The sequence below is a fragment of the Pyxicephalus adspersus genome, chromosome 5 (genome assembly GCF_032062135.1).
Source record: "Pyxicephalus adspersus chromosome 5, UCB_Pads_2.0, whole genome shotgun sequence".
NCBI classification, from domain to species: domain Eukaryota; kingdom Metazoa; phylum Chordata; class Amphibia; order Anura; family Pyxicephalidae; genus Pyxicephalus; species Pyxicephalus adspersus.
Window position 1 is genome coordinate 134,135,515 of NC_092862.1, and position 16,384 is coordinate 134,151,898.

At 40.1% G+C, this 16,384-nt stretch overlaps 1 protein-coding gene across 7 annotated transcripts in view; it reads right to left on the reverse strand.

Annotated features, from left to right (window-relative positions):
• The window catches only part of ADAM22 (ADAM metallopeptidase domain 22), a 159,476-nt gene extending 145,798 nt beyond the window's left edge, over positions 1-13,678 (reverse strand). Inside the window, exons 1-2 of one of the 7 annotated variants that reach the window (XM_072412789.1) lie at positions 13,388-13,678; positions 6,905-7,062 (exon numbers count right to left, since the gene is read on the reverse strand). In XM_072412789.1, the coding sequence (XP_072268890.1) occupies positions 6,905-7,062; positions 13,388-13,469 (240 nt within the window). In that variant the 5' untranslated portion in view covers positions 13,470-13,678. The remainder of the gene's footprint in view (positions 1-6,904; positions 7,063-13,387) is intronic. The other 6 variants (XM_072412791.1, XM_072412794.1, XM_072412790.1 and 3 more) reach the window with 6 other exon arrangements.
• Between the last annotated feature and the right edge of the window lie 2,706 nt (positions 13,679-16,384).

A 16,384-nucleotide genomic window follows, 5' to 3' on the forward strand; every position in this document is an offset into this window, starting at 1 on the left:
AGAATTATCACCACATTCACCAAGGTTAATAAAAAATCCGCTGCAATACAAGTATGATAATGTTATGTTAAAATTAGGTTGTGAAATATGATATATGACATTTGTTAAGCTTTTAGTTGTATACTGTATTTTGTTTTTAAATTCTTCTTTAAACAAAGTGTTTTGGTATTGTAGGTCTCTATTTTCCTGAAGAAGCGGACAGTGTTCTGCAAAACGTGTAGAAAACTAATCGAGACCAAAAATGAATATAGACTACAAAGCTAGTTGGATATGTAAATTGATTTTTGAATTGTTTCATATGGTATTTTAACTATCTTAAATAAAGTGTAGTTTATCATTTTAATACCGTATGATTTATTGTGATGATATAATGATATGTGTATGCCATTAAAGTCCCACAACTTTCTTTCAAAAAAAAAAATGTACATAAAAATAACAAAAATAACTATATTGTTGTGAAATCCCCCACTTTGTATATCTCTTCTGTTATAAATGCTTCCCTTTGCTTGTCAGCTGTTTATTTTTCTAAATGTACTTTAAGCCATGATTGTGCATGCATGTACTGGTATAATACTTTGCGGGGACACAGTAAAACAAATTGGCCTAGGCAATCAAGATGGGCTGCCCATCATAGAAGACTCCAACCTGGTAAAAGATCAGAAGATAGAATTAATGGTGACAGGGAAGATTGTATCTGTTACATCAATGAAGAAGGGTGCAGTACAAGGTAAGGGAGTCTAATGTACAAATACTGTGATACTGGTAGAAATAAGTTAAAACCGGTCGGTTAATTTTTTTGCCATCATTGCTGAGAATTGCATTGATGAGAATGCCTGTGCCTGTCATTGCTATATCGGAGAAATTACCTAAATCTGGATGGGGGCCAATGTCAATACTAGTGTATACAAAGATAGAGGAAATAAGAAAGTGGATGAAAACAGAAGAGGAGGATGGCGAGTCCAAGGATGGGGAGAAGAATGCTTAGTCATGTCTTTTTTGTTCAGATTCCCTGATACATCCAAAAAAATGGAGATGCAACATTTTTGGCAATGCAGAACATCACACATCTGGTAGTTTTGTAACCAGTGTTGTTGTGCATTGTATTTATTCAACATAAATGGTAACGCAACACAATAAAGTGTCTTACTCTGATTTATCTTGTTGGTTGCCTGTAGAACAGGCTCCTAGGATTTTCAACAATAGATATGTCTATTTGCAAAGTAATGGTAATCAAATCTGCTACAATCATGGCATATAAGGGTTACTTATCCGCCATGTTGTGGCTTATCTCCACAGGTGTCATAATTATAATCATAATTTTTACATTTTACTGTTTACGGGTTTGTTTTCGTTAAATTGCTAAGTACCCAAAAAGTGATATACTATATGGTCAAACATTTGTGGACTCCTGAGTACTTACGGCTATATATGTTCTCAAATACCATAGGCATTGATTTAAAGTTGACTCCAACTGTATGGCTATTATAGCCTTTACTATAGTTAGCCAAAAGAAAATGTCTAAAGTCATGTAATGATGTTGTAAAAGAAGACATAATGTGTATTGAGCATTTCACATCATCCCAAAGGTATTCATTAGGGTAAACTCATGAACCTATGTCTTTGTGGAAATGGTTTTGTGCCAGGGGCACAATGATGCTGGAAAAGAAAAGGGTCTTTCCCCTAATGATGCCAAGTTTGGATGTGCACAATTGTCTAAAATGTCCATGTATGCCGTAGACCCTTTAATAAAACACCAGAACTCAAGAGTTTCCCTATACTTTTGATTAATTACTATAGAAGTGCTGGTTAGGTGTCTACAAAAGTGTTGTTTACTTAGAGTATATTATTTTTGCTCCAGACTTCTAAATATTCTGGACATACAGGCATTGATATTTCCCTTCAAATATTCCCAACTTGTCCACTTGGGAGTTTTGAGTTTTCCTTTCTACCTTTCTGTGTTCCAGCTCCTCCTATTGTTTTTTACATATCAGAAAATAAGAATTCAGCAAAGTGATTGGGGGTCCATTATAGGCACTTCAGGTGTAAAGATCAAAAAATGCACCACAGAGATCTCATCTGTAAATAATAAACTGCTAAGTGGTTTCACTCTTTAAAAACTTCCAAATATCACATTTGGGTGGTCTGGCCCTTTAAGGTGTTTAAAGAAAGTTCGAAATATTGCTTGGGAATTCTGAGCAATTAGTGATCTACTTAAGAAGAAGGCAGTTGAAGACTCTCATTATAGCACAGAAGGCTTTTTCAATCTGCCAGAGAATCTGGCAGAGAGAAATGAAGAGTTTAAGGAAACATAAGAACAGGTAAGTAGGGTTCTATACCACATTTTCTGGCTGAGTGTACAGTAAACACCATTTTTGTTAGCTGTATAGGATGTTGGAGTTTAAAACAAATACCAGGAACCATTACAGAATGCGACACTTGTAACATCTGCAGGTTTACATTCATATCAGCATCTGTACAGAAGTGCTGCAGACAAATATTTGTACAAAGCACTCTGTGCTATTCCAGCATCCCGGAGGATATGAAAGTGCTGGTGTGGTAATAGATGAAGCTGAGAAAATATTAACATAAAGAACAAAACTAAAAAGTGTTATGTACCTAATACATAACAGAAAGTCTGCATCATGATAAATCATAAAGAATAATGGGAAGTCTGAGGAAGACCAGGCCACCATCTGCTGCACAATGACAAAGCCGGGCCCCTACCGGTATATTCCAGCAATGCAATGGGATGCTTTCAGCACTGCCCTGTAGAGTCATTCCAGGAGTTGCACCCTTGATATACATATATTTTAATGATATCCCCGATATCTACAAATATTTAATTACCTGCAGATATTAGGATCTTTAACCCATACATCATCCAATGCTTTCCAGTACGAATGGATTCTCTCCAATAAGTAAAGACCTTCTTTTTCTCTGAATCACTTCATATAAGGTTATCAAGCTCCAAATAGTAATTAATCGAGTTCTTTTTATCTATAGTCTTACTTTCCTATAAATACAAGAACTTTAACTATTGACACAAGATGTACAAGCACCCTAAAACCCTTAGGTAACATCCCAAGTAAGTAACTACACTGTTTGAATATATCCAACAAACTACCTTATAACCTTGTACTCACATTTTATTTATTATTTATGATACCTAATACTTTAAGCCTTCTATCCCCTAAAGGGAACTAGAGGTACCTCAATGTGGATAATCCCTGGGCATCATCTACTTTTGTTCTTCCCAGTCTAATTATGTGAGATTATGTGAGTTTTGATTAACTACATTATACCGATGTAATCTCTCTATATATACACACACCATAATTTTTATATATTTTTCTTTGTCTTATACATTGATTTTTTTGTGACGTATCTATCACCATCATCTCAATAATCCCCTGAGGAAGCCATCTTGGTGAAACATGTCAGGATATGAGATAAGAATTCTACTTATTAGATAGATATTGATACATTTCTTTGTACAATTAGGCTGGATACATGCCAAGTGTTTTGTATTAAACCTAAACTAGGAGTGCTATGTTGGAAATAGGACTACCCAATTCTACTCAAAATAAATATAGGTTAATTATATATACATATTGCCTCTAAAAGCCTATCCTTTCTCTCCTGACCCCTTCTCTCCATGATAATCATTCCAGGAGTTGCAAACTAATAACTGAAGTTAGTCTGTTTATTTTTTTCTTAAGAAAAAAAGTATTTGTAGCATAGAGAGAAGTATAAAGCTGGGTTTGGAGGGGTTTTCAAAAAGTTATCCTCAATTTCACCTGGAAAAGGGGATAAAAGGCTTGCATAAGGCTGTAAGTAAATGTGAGGCTGCAGATTTGCAGCTGTTTATTTGGGATTCGGGCCAGACGTGTCCTGGAAATGGGCTAAGTACTCCATTCTGCTTCCAGGCCAAAGACTGAGGATGGCTAAAAACCACCTGGCTGGCCATAATAAAAGAAAGTGCATATATGGGGGAATTGGAGCCTAAGCCCAAAGACCAGCAACACTGAATACAGAAAGGTATAGAGAGAGCAAGGATCCCCTGCAATGGAAAACATTGAATGTTTATGTTCTGTTGATGTTTTGAAGTGAATAAAAGTGGCAGAGAACCCTTAAATTTGAATCTGAGTTGGGAATAACACTTTACAAGGAGTAATTTTGATGCTAGTCCCTCACACTTTATATCAGTGTTCCACAACCAGGGTTCCTTCAGTGCAGAAGTCGACAACCGTTGGTCCGCAAGAAAATTTGGGTGGTCTGCGACTCTGGCCGGTGCACCCCTGAGTGGGGTTAGGAGGACCCTGCTTGGGGGATACACCAGCCAGAGCTGCAGACCATGTCCCCCATATGGATCCCAGGCTCAACGTGGTGGCCAGATTGTGTCTCTGGCATCATGAAGTCACTAAAGGGGAAGTTTGAGTGACACCTGGGTCACCGTGCATGCCCGGTCCGGAGCTGGTAAATTTTGCGATCTGTCAATTCGAAAAGGTTGGGGACCACTGTGCCAGAGGTTACTAGGGGTTCCTGAATAAAGGAGCAATTTGTGTCTCCTAAGTAAGTTTAAGTGACACCAATGATCTTTTTGGCTATCTGTAAGGGTGACATTCTTCCAATTGCCAACAATGTAGGAGGTATAATTGCCACTGACCATTACACACATATATTGTGAGTTGTGGAAATAGTAATTATAGCAGGGGGTCCCTGAAGACTTGAAAAGTATTTCAAGGGTTCCTCCATGTTAAAAAGGTCATGAAACGCTGATTTAAATAGTATTGATCTTTAGGATCCCTATGACTTAACTACACCCCGAACCATAACCTATTTCCTAGATCACCCTACAATCTGCTCAACCTAGAGATCTCTGGGTGAGCACAAAAATTAAAGAATGCTTGTATGTTTTACCATGGCATTGACTAACACTCACTGTACAGGGAACAGTTGGCCAACTTGCTACAAAGTAATAAAACAATAATGAAGTCTGATCACTGGGGGAGAGCAGGGGTGTAGTCGTAAAAATAGAAGAGGGGGCACAGTGCGTGCCCGCCCTACTACACCCCTGCCTATGTGTCACTCAAAGGGGGAAGAAGTTTCCCCAGAGTGAGGCCATGATACCAGAAGCCGCTCACTCTCCCATTACAGATCTGAGCCTACGATGGGAGAAAGGGCGGGTTGTGTTCAAAGAGGCAACCTGCCCACCGCCCTGAGCCTGCAATTCCATACAGGAGACATGGTCCGCGGCTCTGGCCAGTGCGCCCCCCCAGGGGGGTCCAGACCCCCCGAGGGGGCGGACCGGCCAGAGCCGCGGACCACCAAAGAATCCTTTGCAAAATAAGAGTGGGCATGCATGCCCATTCCCGAAAAAAGTGAGGGCACATTGTTCACACCCATGCCCGCCCCACTACACCCCTGGGGGAGAGACGATTGATTGATTAATTGATAAAAAGATTATTGCAGCAGCAGACTCATGGTATCATCACAGGCTAGGCAAAGTAACTTTCTGAGGTTTAAAAATAGTTTAAAAATTATCACAGGTAGAAATTGTTAAAATAAATTATTATACCTATGGTGTACATTGTGACAAATCAGGAACAAAGCCATACTAACTGGCAAAGTTATAACATTAAACCTGCAAGGTCACAGGAAAAATGTATTTTTATCATGGATATGAATTAAATATGTACAGGTTCTATTGATTTATATATTATGTAACTAATTATTTATTATCAGTTGCACATTTTAGCAGACACCAGAAGCTGCCGCCATATATCTCCTGATATCAGAGGAATCACTGAACCAAAGGCTGTCACATTGTTGTCTCAGCAAAAGAGCATAGCATGATAAAAGAAGAGGAGCTGGCGTTATTCTTTTGACTGAGACCAGAAGCTGGTTACATGCAGAGCAATAAACATCACATTCACACCCCCACATCTCATTTCGCTTTAGGGCCTCTGATGAAATGCGACAGCCCTGCACCAGCTTATACACGTGGCCACAGCTGGCCTTCTATATCATAGCTGAGCATGGTGCACTTATATTATTACCTTTTATATGGGTATTTATTAAATATTTCATGAAAGCATAATTAATCATTATTATTCCAATCAATTAATATCAATACTGCTATATTAAGTTTAGACATTTGGATGTGAAGGGTTTAAATAAAGCTCAGTGAATTCTGTTTTTGCTGACTGTGCTGTTAGTCTAATCCAGTGTTTCTCAAACAGGGCTCCATAGAATCTTAGGGTTCATCCAGAAGTTGCTAAGGGTTCCCTGAGCAGACTGTGCTCTTCAGGTCAGTTTAGGTGACACCGGTGATCTGTAAGTGTGAGATTCTTCCCAATGGCCAGCAATGTAAGAGATATTGTTCCTACTGACCACTAAGCCAATATACTGTGAGCTGTGAATATAGTAATTATAGCAGGGGTTCCCTGAAGACCTAAAGTTATTTCAAGGGTTCCTCAATGTTAAAAGGTTGCAAAAAGCTGCTGTGTTCTATGTTTAAAAGTATGACCTCATCCTTTGCCCTTCTGCTCCTTCATTATCCCATCAGCAAGTTAAGGGTTGGTCCTTTAATAATCAGTATAGCCTAATGGCCTCTGGCTATGCCACATCACAACTAAATTACGTTATCTTTTGCTGCTTTGTGTATTGACCTGCTTGCCTGGGGTGCAGCAAGAATATCCATATAAGGCAACACAGACAGTTTTGCTTTCAGACGCATTCGATATATCAGACATTTTGATGCCTGGAAACAGACGCCGCTTATTAATGCAGCCTACATACCCTGGCCCTGATTCTATTTTCACTGTGTAGAGTACATTCATCTTAAACTAATGCAAATCTCCAAGGTAACAACACTTGTGGCCCAGCTCGGCAGCATAGATACCTGGTCCTGGGAGCTGTCCGCCCTCACCCGGGTGCTGAGCAAACACTGGCCAGTCTGGTTGTCCTGCTCGCTGCTAAAGATCAGACGCAGAGGGACCGTATCCTCCCTCCCCGAGAATCTGTTTTCTTTTTTCCTGTGCATCTCTGTCACCCAGGTATCTGCCAAAAAAGAGAGATAATGTCAGATAAAACTCACTTATACAACAATGCGATTGCTTTATTCCGGAAACTTAGGAAGGGCCTGCAGCTTTCCACCTGGGCTAATTCAATTAAATGCGATACCATAGCCGCCTGCACTGCTCCTTAACAACAAATCAGATTCATAATAGCATTTTATCATTTTTTGGTTATCAAAGTTTCACTTTATTATCGGCTACTGTATATGCCTTGTTATGTGATGAAGGAAGGAGCATTTAAAGTCAAACTAAGGCCAAAACCAAAGCCAGAAAAAGGGCTTTGGATATCACTTTTGTCTTCACATCACCAGGGTCTCAGGTTTGAATCTCAGACAGGATTATTATCTATGTAGGATATAATCTGCAGTTTGTATATTCTCCCATGTTTGTGTGTCGCTATTTAAATACACGTTAATAAGACCCCTGTTGAATATCCATTGCCCTCTGGGCCCATCTAGGGTGGAATTTGGCCGACCAAACCTAATCACTTGTATTGGTCTTTCCATTTAATAGGAAGCTTCAGCAGCAGGAGCAACCAAGCTCAACTTTTAGGACTAGTAGATGAACAGATCTGCTGCCATTTACACCCATGACCCAACGAGTTGGTTGATATTCTGAAAACTAATAAGTTGGAAGCTCGATACTCAGCATGCACAAGATTCCCCTCTATTGTTTTCCCTAGCTATACACCAATGAAGATTCCAAACTGATATTTTCCATCATTTGTACATACTTTACAGCTTTTGTATTTTTCAATCATAATTTCCAACACATCTGATCCATCCAATACAAATCAGAATTTAACCAGTCAACTGCCAAATTCAGATTGTTTTATCAACGTAAAAAAATGCACAAAAAGGTTAATCTTTTCATATCATTAAAATAAATTATTTTTGACTTGCAGTTTCTAATTTAAAGGTTGCCTGTACCCCTCCAAGCACGGTCTACCCAGATAATTGTTGGGCAGCACGATGGCTCAGTGGTTAGCACTCCGGCCTTTGACGGATCGCAGCCAGGACACTATCTGTACATCTACTAGTCCTAATAGTTGAGCTTGGTTCCTCCTGCTGCTGAAGCTTCCTATTAAATGGAAAGACCAATACAAGTGATTAGGTTTGGTCGGCCAAATTCCACCGTAGATGGGCCCAGAGGGCCGAATCCCAGCCAGGGCACTATCTGCAAGGCGTTTGCAGGTTCTCCCCGTGTTGTGTAGGTTACTCCGGTTTCCTCCTACATTCCAAAAACATGCAGTTAGTTTAATTGGCTTCCTTCAAATTGACCTTAGACTTTATAAATGACATATAACTATGGTAGGTACATTAGATTGTGAGCTCCTTTGAGGGACAGCTATGGAGTTTGTACAGCGCTTTGTATTATGTTGGCGCCATATAAATACTGTGTAATAATAATAATATCCAATGTGCGCAGCCGTCCCGTGCCGCACAGCACTTTCATCTAAAACATCCTGACCAATTTAATTTCCATGAGTGAGCTGCACACAGATAACTATACAGAGCTGGCCCAGATCACACCGCAAGGACGGCACAGCAAAAAATCGCTGGGTCCATGAAAAATGTAAGCGTGTGTTTGTCCAGGTGGGCAGCTGTAATAAGTTATTCTTTCTAAATAATACATTAGCTTGTTTCTCACAACCAAAAATACCAAGATTACACTGTTCAAATTAGGAAGGACCCCTTCCACCTCCAATGATAGAAGAGTGTAAGGCTGGGAGGGGCAAATTATTTTTACCCAAAATAATTTAGACATTGTTACACATCGACTTACATCAAATTTTTGGTGGTAAAAAAATAACTTTCCTGATCTATATGTTTGTTTTGGGTTAAAGTACTCACAAGAGGGTGACAGCAAATTAGCATTTTCATAAGGAGATCAGCAGAAGTCATTGACTGTCTTAAAAAAAATAATGATTTTGGTAATTTTTTAACTTCTTTTTTCATTTTAAAATGATGTTCAATGTGAAAGGAGAAGCAGTATACTAATTAGCTTATTGTTCTTTTCGCCTTCTCCTCTCATTCTTTACACTACAGCACAACTGATACCTATTCTGCTCTGTAAGTTGTAATATTTAGGGAGGGTTCTGGTTATTACATTTTTAGTATCGTAGTGTGCAATAAATTACATTTAATAGGAAAAAGAGAGAGCGGAGGTTTCTTTGGTCATTAGTGTGTTAGTTTGGTCATTACAATCATAAGTGAGACATAATATAAGACACATCATAATAGTTATAAATGTCTTACAGAAAAGTACAACTACTCAAAAGTAGAGAGATCCTTCCCATTCTTTCATCATGGGGGTTGTTACACTCAAAACTAAACAATAGAGTAATCTTTCTATAACAAACAAGGGGCACTTCAATCTGCTCTCCCAGTTTCTTAGGGTAATTATATATCGATCTTGGCTTATTTCCTGACGCATTTGGCCTTTTGGTTTCTTCAGGGGTATTTTTGAGGCCATGATGATGCTGCATAGTATGGGAAATAATTGTGTTCAAAGTTATTTATATATATGATAAAAGCTAGAAGATTTTGTGAAAAGTTGGAAACAACTAGTATTAAATACCATTAAAACTAAGGTTTGTAGGAGTAAAAAAAAGAAGGGGTTCTGTGGTTGTGATATTGTAAAAATATCTTCAATCATATAATGTGCAAACAAGCAATATGGAATTTATTACATAGGACTGTTGCTAACAAGTATAGTTTACAATGTGTACAAAGTAAATACAACAAATATACAGCTAAACAACCAATATCAGAAGTACTACAATGTGTTCACTCCACATTACAACCATCAAACCTGGAGTAAATCTTTGCTACTTTACTAAAGGAAGTGCTGCATACATCCAAAGAGCATCTGGGCTCATTATTTTACTCATACTTCCGGCTGAACTAAAAATCTCTGATACCCACAACTCCATTTTAATGGCCATTGTACAGTAAAGAGATCATTTAGACTGTCTTCTCTAAGTAGATTATATTAGATGTATCCCTTGAGATGTCGGCTTTCTACATTTCCTTTATGCCCTGATAAAGCGAATTTAAGCGAAATGCGTATATATAGAGAGAGAGTGTATACCTGTCTCATACACACATGCATTTTATATATTTATTTATATATTATATTTATTATAATAATGTTAAAAATACGAACTATCAATAAAAAAAGCTCCTAGATGATCTAACACAAATATCAAATCTTCCTCAACGCGTTTCACAGACAAAAGCTGCTTCCTCAGGAGATTGATTGCTTGGATTGATTGGAGATTGGAGATCTAAACATAATATACGTACACATGTTGTAGTTTGTAAATAAACAAGTCCCAATTTATTAGGAACTAAAGACATTCTGAATTCTGTGGACCGAGGTATGAACTGATAGACCAGACAGCATAAGCCTAAGAGATAATAAATCCTCCACACACACACAGATGTATCAGCTAATAATTTCCTGTCCAGATTCAAAACTAAATTCCCCTTCTATGATTTATCTGTGTCAAAGCTGCCAGGTGTCCCCAGTTTTCTTGGAATCACCAGTTTTTTTGGAATCACACTTTGAAGATCTATCTAGGAAAATGTTTACAGCTTGAAATGTTCCTAGATGGCATTGCTGCCAACCTTTCTAATGCATAATTATTTCTGTACTCCATATGCCAGAATGAATTAAATTAACCTGATCATTCTCTAAAGTGGAAATACACAAATGCATGAATCATGTGAGCAGCCTTTTTGGATAATTTGGAATTTTTGGTTTTTAAAGTTTCCCTCCAGTGCTGGTCACATGATGAAAACCCCAAGCATTTGGCCTTGTGATTCCTGTTCAGGGCTAACAACAAGCTATTGATGTTCTGGTCACTGGCTGCACCTAAATGCCTAGCGGTATGAGCAGCACTGGAGGGAGAATAAAGCATCCTTTCCTCCAGGCCTTAGCCCTGATCTTTTAGTAAAACCGCACGCACATACAAAAGACACAAATGAATGTAGCGCTATAATCATGATATATGAGAGAGCTCAGAGAAAGGGAGGAAGAAGAAGAAAAAGCACAAGGAGCCAGTTGTGCTGGAATGCAAGAAGAATGCTTAACGAAGGAGATTGGACAGTGATGGAGAAATGAGCTCATTGTTCTGCTTCTTCATTCACTGTCAGGTCACAGGTAAAAGAAGGGACCTGTAGGTGAAAATGGAATTGCAGCAAAGAAAGATCCAGCCACAAGACAGGGCTGTGTACTGAGGCAGAGCTGTGTCAATGTTAAAATTGGATGGACAGAAATACACTTTGTCTACACTGTGCATGTAAGATGCCGAGAATGGAGCCAGGTGACAGCACAATGTTGCACAAATTGGTTAAAATGAAAGAAGCTGGAACCATAAGAAGAAACCAGTCGGTGGACAGAGTGATGCTGAATTCCCATAGGGCACACTAAGGGGTCTACAATATGACAGCCCAGCCACCAACAGGTGGAATGGAGTAGATCTGCTTTAAAGGTAGGCTGATTTCAGACCTACAGCTGACCGCAGCATTCTGCCACGGGTTTAATCCAGGTTACAACCTCCCCTATTCAAGTGAATTGGAGCAGTTGGGACCCTTTTTTTGCACACGACTGCATGCAGCTACAGATGGAACATAGTACAGATGGAACATAGTGCGGATGACACACAAGACGTTGCAATTGGCCATGCAGTTGTGGTCTGTAGATCTGCACCACGCCATTTGCCTCTCCTGACCGCAGAGCAGAAGTTTGCAGTACAGCCAGGCGCTATCAGCAGCACGGTTATTCTAAAAAAGCCCTCAATATTAATTCATGCAAATCATCATTACAATGCAAAATAACGGTACTTAAATTTCAGACTAATAAATATTTAGATTGTTGCTGCTCTGGGAATTTTGCATAATGCAATCTGATTACATTGTCAGGTTTCCAAAAAAAGAAGACTTCTTCAGTGCACAGAATATTTGAAAGCATTTCGACAATTTAATTATAATAAAAAAAAAAATAATGATAATTCTATGCGGTCACCAATTGTGATACGGTACAAGAAAAAGCCATGGAACCGCATTCTAAATGCATCCAAAACACATGCAAATTAGCTCGTGATGTTTTGGAAAAATGCCTTGTGGGAAATCGAAATGCATGCTGGGATCCAAATAACACCTGGAATTCAACTGCATGGAAAACGCGTTGGGCAAAGACGACATCCGATTGGTTCAAAAAAAAAAAAAACATGCCTGTGCCTACATATCTATTATTGAATTGATTACTATTGCATTGCTTAGCATGGTGGAGGAGGGGGTCAGTTTAGGCAGTGGGTGGGGGATCAGTATGGGCACTGGGCAGAGGTAGGTTAAGGTTAGGCACCTGGCCGGACGGGGTTAGGGTTAGGCACCAAGAAGGTGTGTTAGGGGTTAAAATTAGACAGCTGTATGGAATTTCAGGACTGGAGACAGCAAAATCTGACTTAGTACAAAAATCCAGCCATAACTTAGGCACTTCCTGTTATAGGGTGACAACGCTATGTCCCCATTTCCCAATAATGCCCCCGCACTGTCACATGGGATTCTGATACAAATGACCACTTCTACCTACACAGACATAGCCCACAGTTTTCACCGTCAGAAAACCCACCCATACTGTCAGCGCCGGTGCACATGTGGACAGAAAGTCAACATACTGTAGTGGAAATCAGCAGCATAATCAAAGGACTTTTTTTTTTATTAATTTGCTGTTAGCAAGCTAAACACATCCCCATGCCAGCATTGATATCTGGGCAGCAGGGGTGCTTTAGGATAGCGTGCTGGATGGTGACAACAAGCAGAGGAGAGAGGAAGGGGGTCACCCTCCGATCATCTGCAGACACAAGGATGCTGCCTGTAGGTTAGGGGAGCCATGTATGGGGGAGATGGAAGGCAGATATTAGGCATGTATGGGGGAGATGGAAGGCAGATATTAGGCATGTATGGGGGAGATGGAAGGCAGATATTAAGCATGTATGGGGGAGATGGAAGGCAGATATTAGGCATGTATGGGGGAGATGGAAGGCAGCTATGAGGTATGTATGGGGGGGTTGGAAGGCAGATATGAGCCATGTATGGGGGAGATGGAAGGCAGCTATTAGGCATGTATAGGATGACATGGAAGGGAAATATCCGGCATGCACGGAATGAGATGAAATGCAGCACGGAGCCATGCATGGGATCACATAGAAGCAATCTATAGAAGCAATCTACCAGCAATGCATTGGGTGATATGGCGCATACAGCCGCAGAGGCTAAGAAGGTGACATCCCCCTGACTTACCTGGCTGCATGCTGCCCCGGACCACATAGACGCATCCAATCAGGCAGCAGATCCATGGAGCCCAGCACCCTGCGGACCGCATCGCTTATCCGGGCATGTGGCTAGCTATGGATCATGTCCTCATCGTGCCGCCAGTCACTGCTGCATTGTGTGCTCCTGCTGCCATTAGTGAGCTCTGACTGCATTGGATGGGGATGAGAGAGCCCAAGCACCTCCCAGGTCTGCTCATCCACATGCACAGCCACATCCTAAGACATCAATGCTACAAGCCTGCATTGCCTGCCACAGAGCACCATGGGAAGTGTAGTCTCATTATTACTCATGCTGGCCTTTATTGCTGCTGCATCCAGCCATGGCAGGGCACAGGTGCCAGGTGTGTGGGATTGATGCCTTCAATGGGCTGGGCATTCACTGATGTAGGGATCATGTGCATCAATAGAAGGCAATGTAATCATAGAATATAGAGGGATTTGCAGGATGCTTGTAGCTCTAAGCCCTTAGAGTTTGGTAAAGCTGAAGGTTTTATAAAAAAAAAATTGTCATGAAGAAAGAGTTGGAATTTAAGTGATAACCCTTACATATTTAAAGCTAAACTCTAATTGAATTCATTCTTCTCTTTTGCTACAGAACCCCCTCCCCATTGCAGGGTTATTAGCTTGTTCTGTCTAATGAAGTATTTCTCATCCAGAGGTAGAGCAATGAGAAATGTGTGAGTCGCTCAGTGTACCGGACACCAATGATCTATTTGGCTTCCTATAAACGTGACATTCTTCCCACTGGCCAGCCATGTAAGAGGAATTTTTTCCCACTGACCCCAACACTAATGGACTGTGATCTGTAAATATAATAATTATAGAAGGAGTTCTTTATGACCTGAAAGATATTTCAAGGGTTCCCCCATGTTAAAAGATTAGGGAGTAACGCTGGTTTAAGGAATGAGGGTCAGCAAAAAAATTATCCATAGCTCCTGGAGCCAGTCCGCTTTCTTCTGCTGCTCAAGGCTTTGGATTGTGGACGGGCCTTAGCTATCCATACAGAACGAGGTTCAAAGGTTTGCATTGGTGGGATATTATTATTATTATTATTATTACACAGTATTTATATAGTGCCAATATATTACACAGCGTTGTACAAAGTCCATAGTCATTTCACTCAAAGGAGCGCACACTCTAATGTCCCTACCATAGTCATATGTCATTAATGTAGTCTAAGGTCAATTTAGGGGGAAGCCAATTAACCTCACGGCATGTTTTTGGGATGTGGGAGGAAACCGGAGATAAAGACAAAGGTAAGTGCAGTGGTGCGGGGTCTGGGACTGACCATCCCAATCTTTATCTTTCCCTCTCTCTTCTCTCTCTCTTTCTTCCTTTCCATCTCTCTCCTTATTTTCTCTCTTCTTTGCCCCCCATCCCCAACAAACCCCAATCCTGATCTGTATCTTTTTCTTTCTCTCTCCTTTTTTCTCCTATGCCCCCTTCCCACAAACCCTACTGCTCTAATTTCTATCTTAATCTTTCACTCTCTTTGCTCCTTTTTTTGATCTGGCCTTATCTGTTTTGCCATTCTCCCTCTCTCTACTTCTTCCATTTCTCCCCCGAATCACTATCTTTATCTTTCCTTCTTCCCTATCCTTTTTTTGCCATTCTTCTCTTTCTCACTCTCTCTTTTTGCATCCCCCCCCCCCATCTTTTCCCTCTTTTCTCTCCTCCTCATTTTCTTTTTTTCTCTTTTTACCCTTCCCTGCTTCCTGCCTGAAGACAATAGGTGCTTGCAGGGCTACACATGCAGGACTCCGGGTGCGCACTCAGTGGTTTTGGCCTTTTGGTAAAAAAAGAAACACAAAGGCATTGTCATGGGAAATACTGAAACAATAAAAGTTACAAAGGGCAAAGTATGATCCGCGCAGCTTCCTCATTGATGATACCCTCAGCACTCCTGTCCCTTCCTATTGGCCAGTCAAGCTACAAGTCAAAACTGTGAACAAGAGAAGGTTACTTATTGGCTAAAAAAGTTGAATAATAATTGACTAATAGGGTCTGATTTATTAAAGTTCCACTTTCATCAGTGAAGCTGGGTGATCCAGCAAACCTGGAATGGATCTGATTCAGGATTGAAAACATTTGCTAACAAATACCAAATGACTTTTAAGGAATCCATTCCAGGATCTCCCAGCTTCACTGATGAAAGTGTAACCTCTACAGCTTTGGAGAACTTTAATAAAACAGGCCCATAGAAGGCAAAGGTTTGGGAAATCCCAAGGTGCTCTGTATATAAAATGAATCAATCATGCAGGAATTGGTTACAAAGTAAGTTTTGGTATTCCAAGAGTATTATACATGACATAATGTACACAACTTCAACAATCAACCATTCCTGCATTGCACCTAAAGTTTTGGATGTCTTCAGGATTTCATATCAAATCTCTCTTTTCCTGCACGTTAGAGTAAGCTCTTATTATATATTAATGTTTTCTGGTATTTTTAGATACTGTTTATTGGAGCGTGGTATTTATAATGCAGAAAAGATTGTTGTAATCCGATGTAATCAACATGTTATGGATGTGTATTACGCTTTAATCCTCTAAGCAGGTTTCTGTGTGAAAGGCTTAGATATTCCTTCTCAGCATTAAAGTTTCTCTACAATTTCCATGTAAATTACCCCACATAGCCAATAATGTATGGACACCTTCCCATTACATGGACTATATGGCAAAAGTATGTGGACACCTTCCCATTACATGAACTATATGGCCAAAGTATGTGGCCGTCCCTCCATTATATGGACTATATGGCCAAAGTATGTGGCCATCTTCCCATTACATGGACTATATGGCAAAAGTATGTGGCCGTCCTCCCATTTTTTGGACTATATGGCCAAAGTATGTGTCCGTCTTCCCATTACGTGGACTATATGGCCAAAGTATGTGGCCATCTTCCCATTACATGGACTATATGGCCAAAGTATGTGGACGTCTGACCATTACATGGACTATATGGC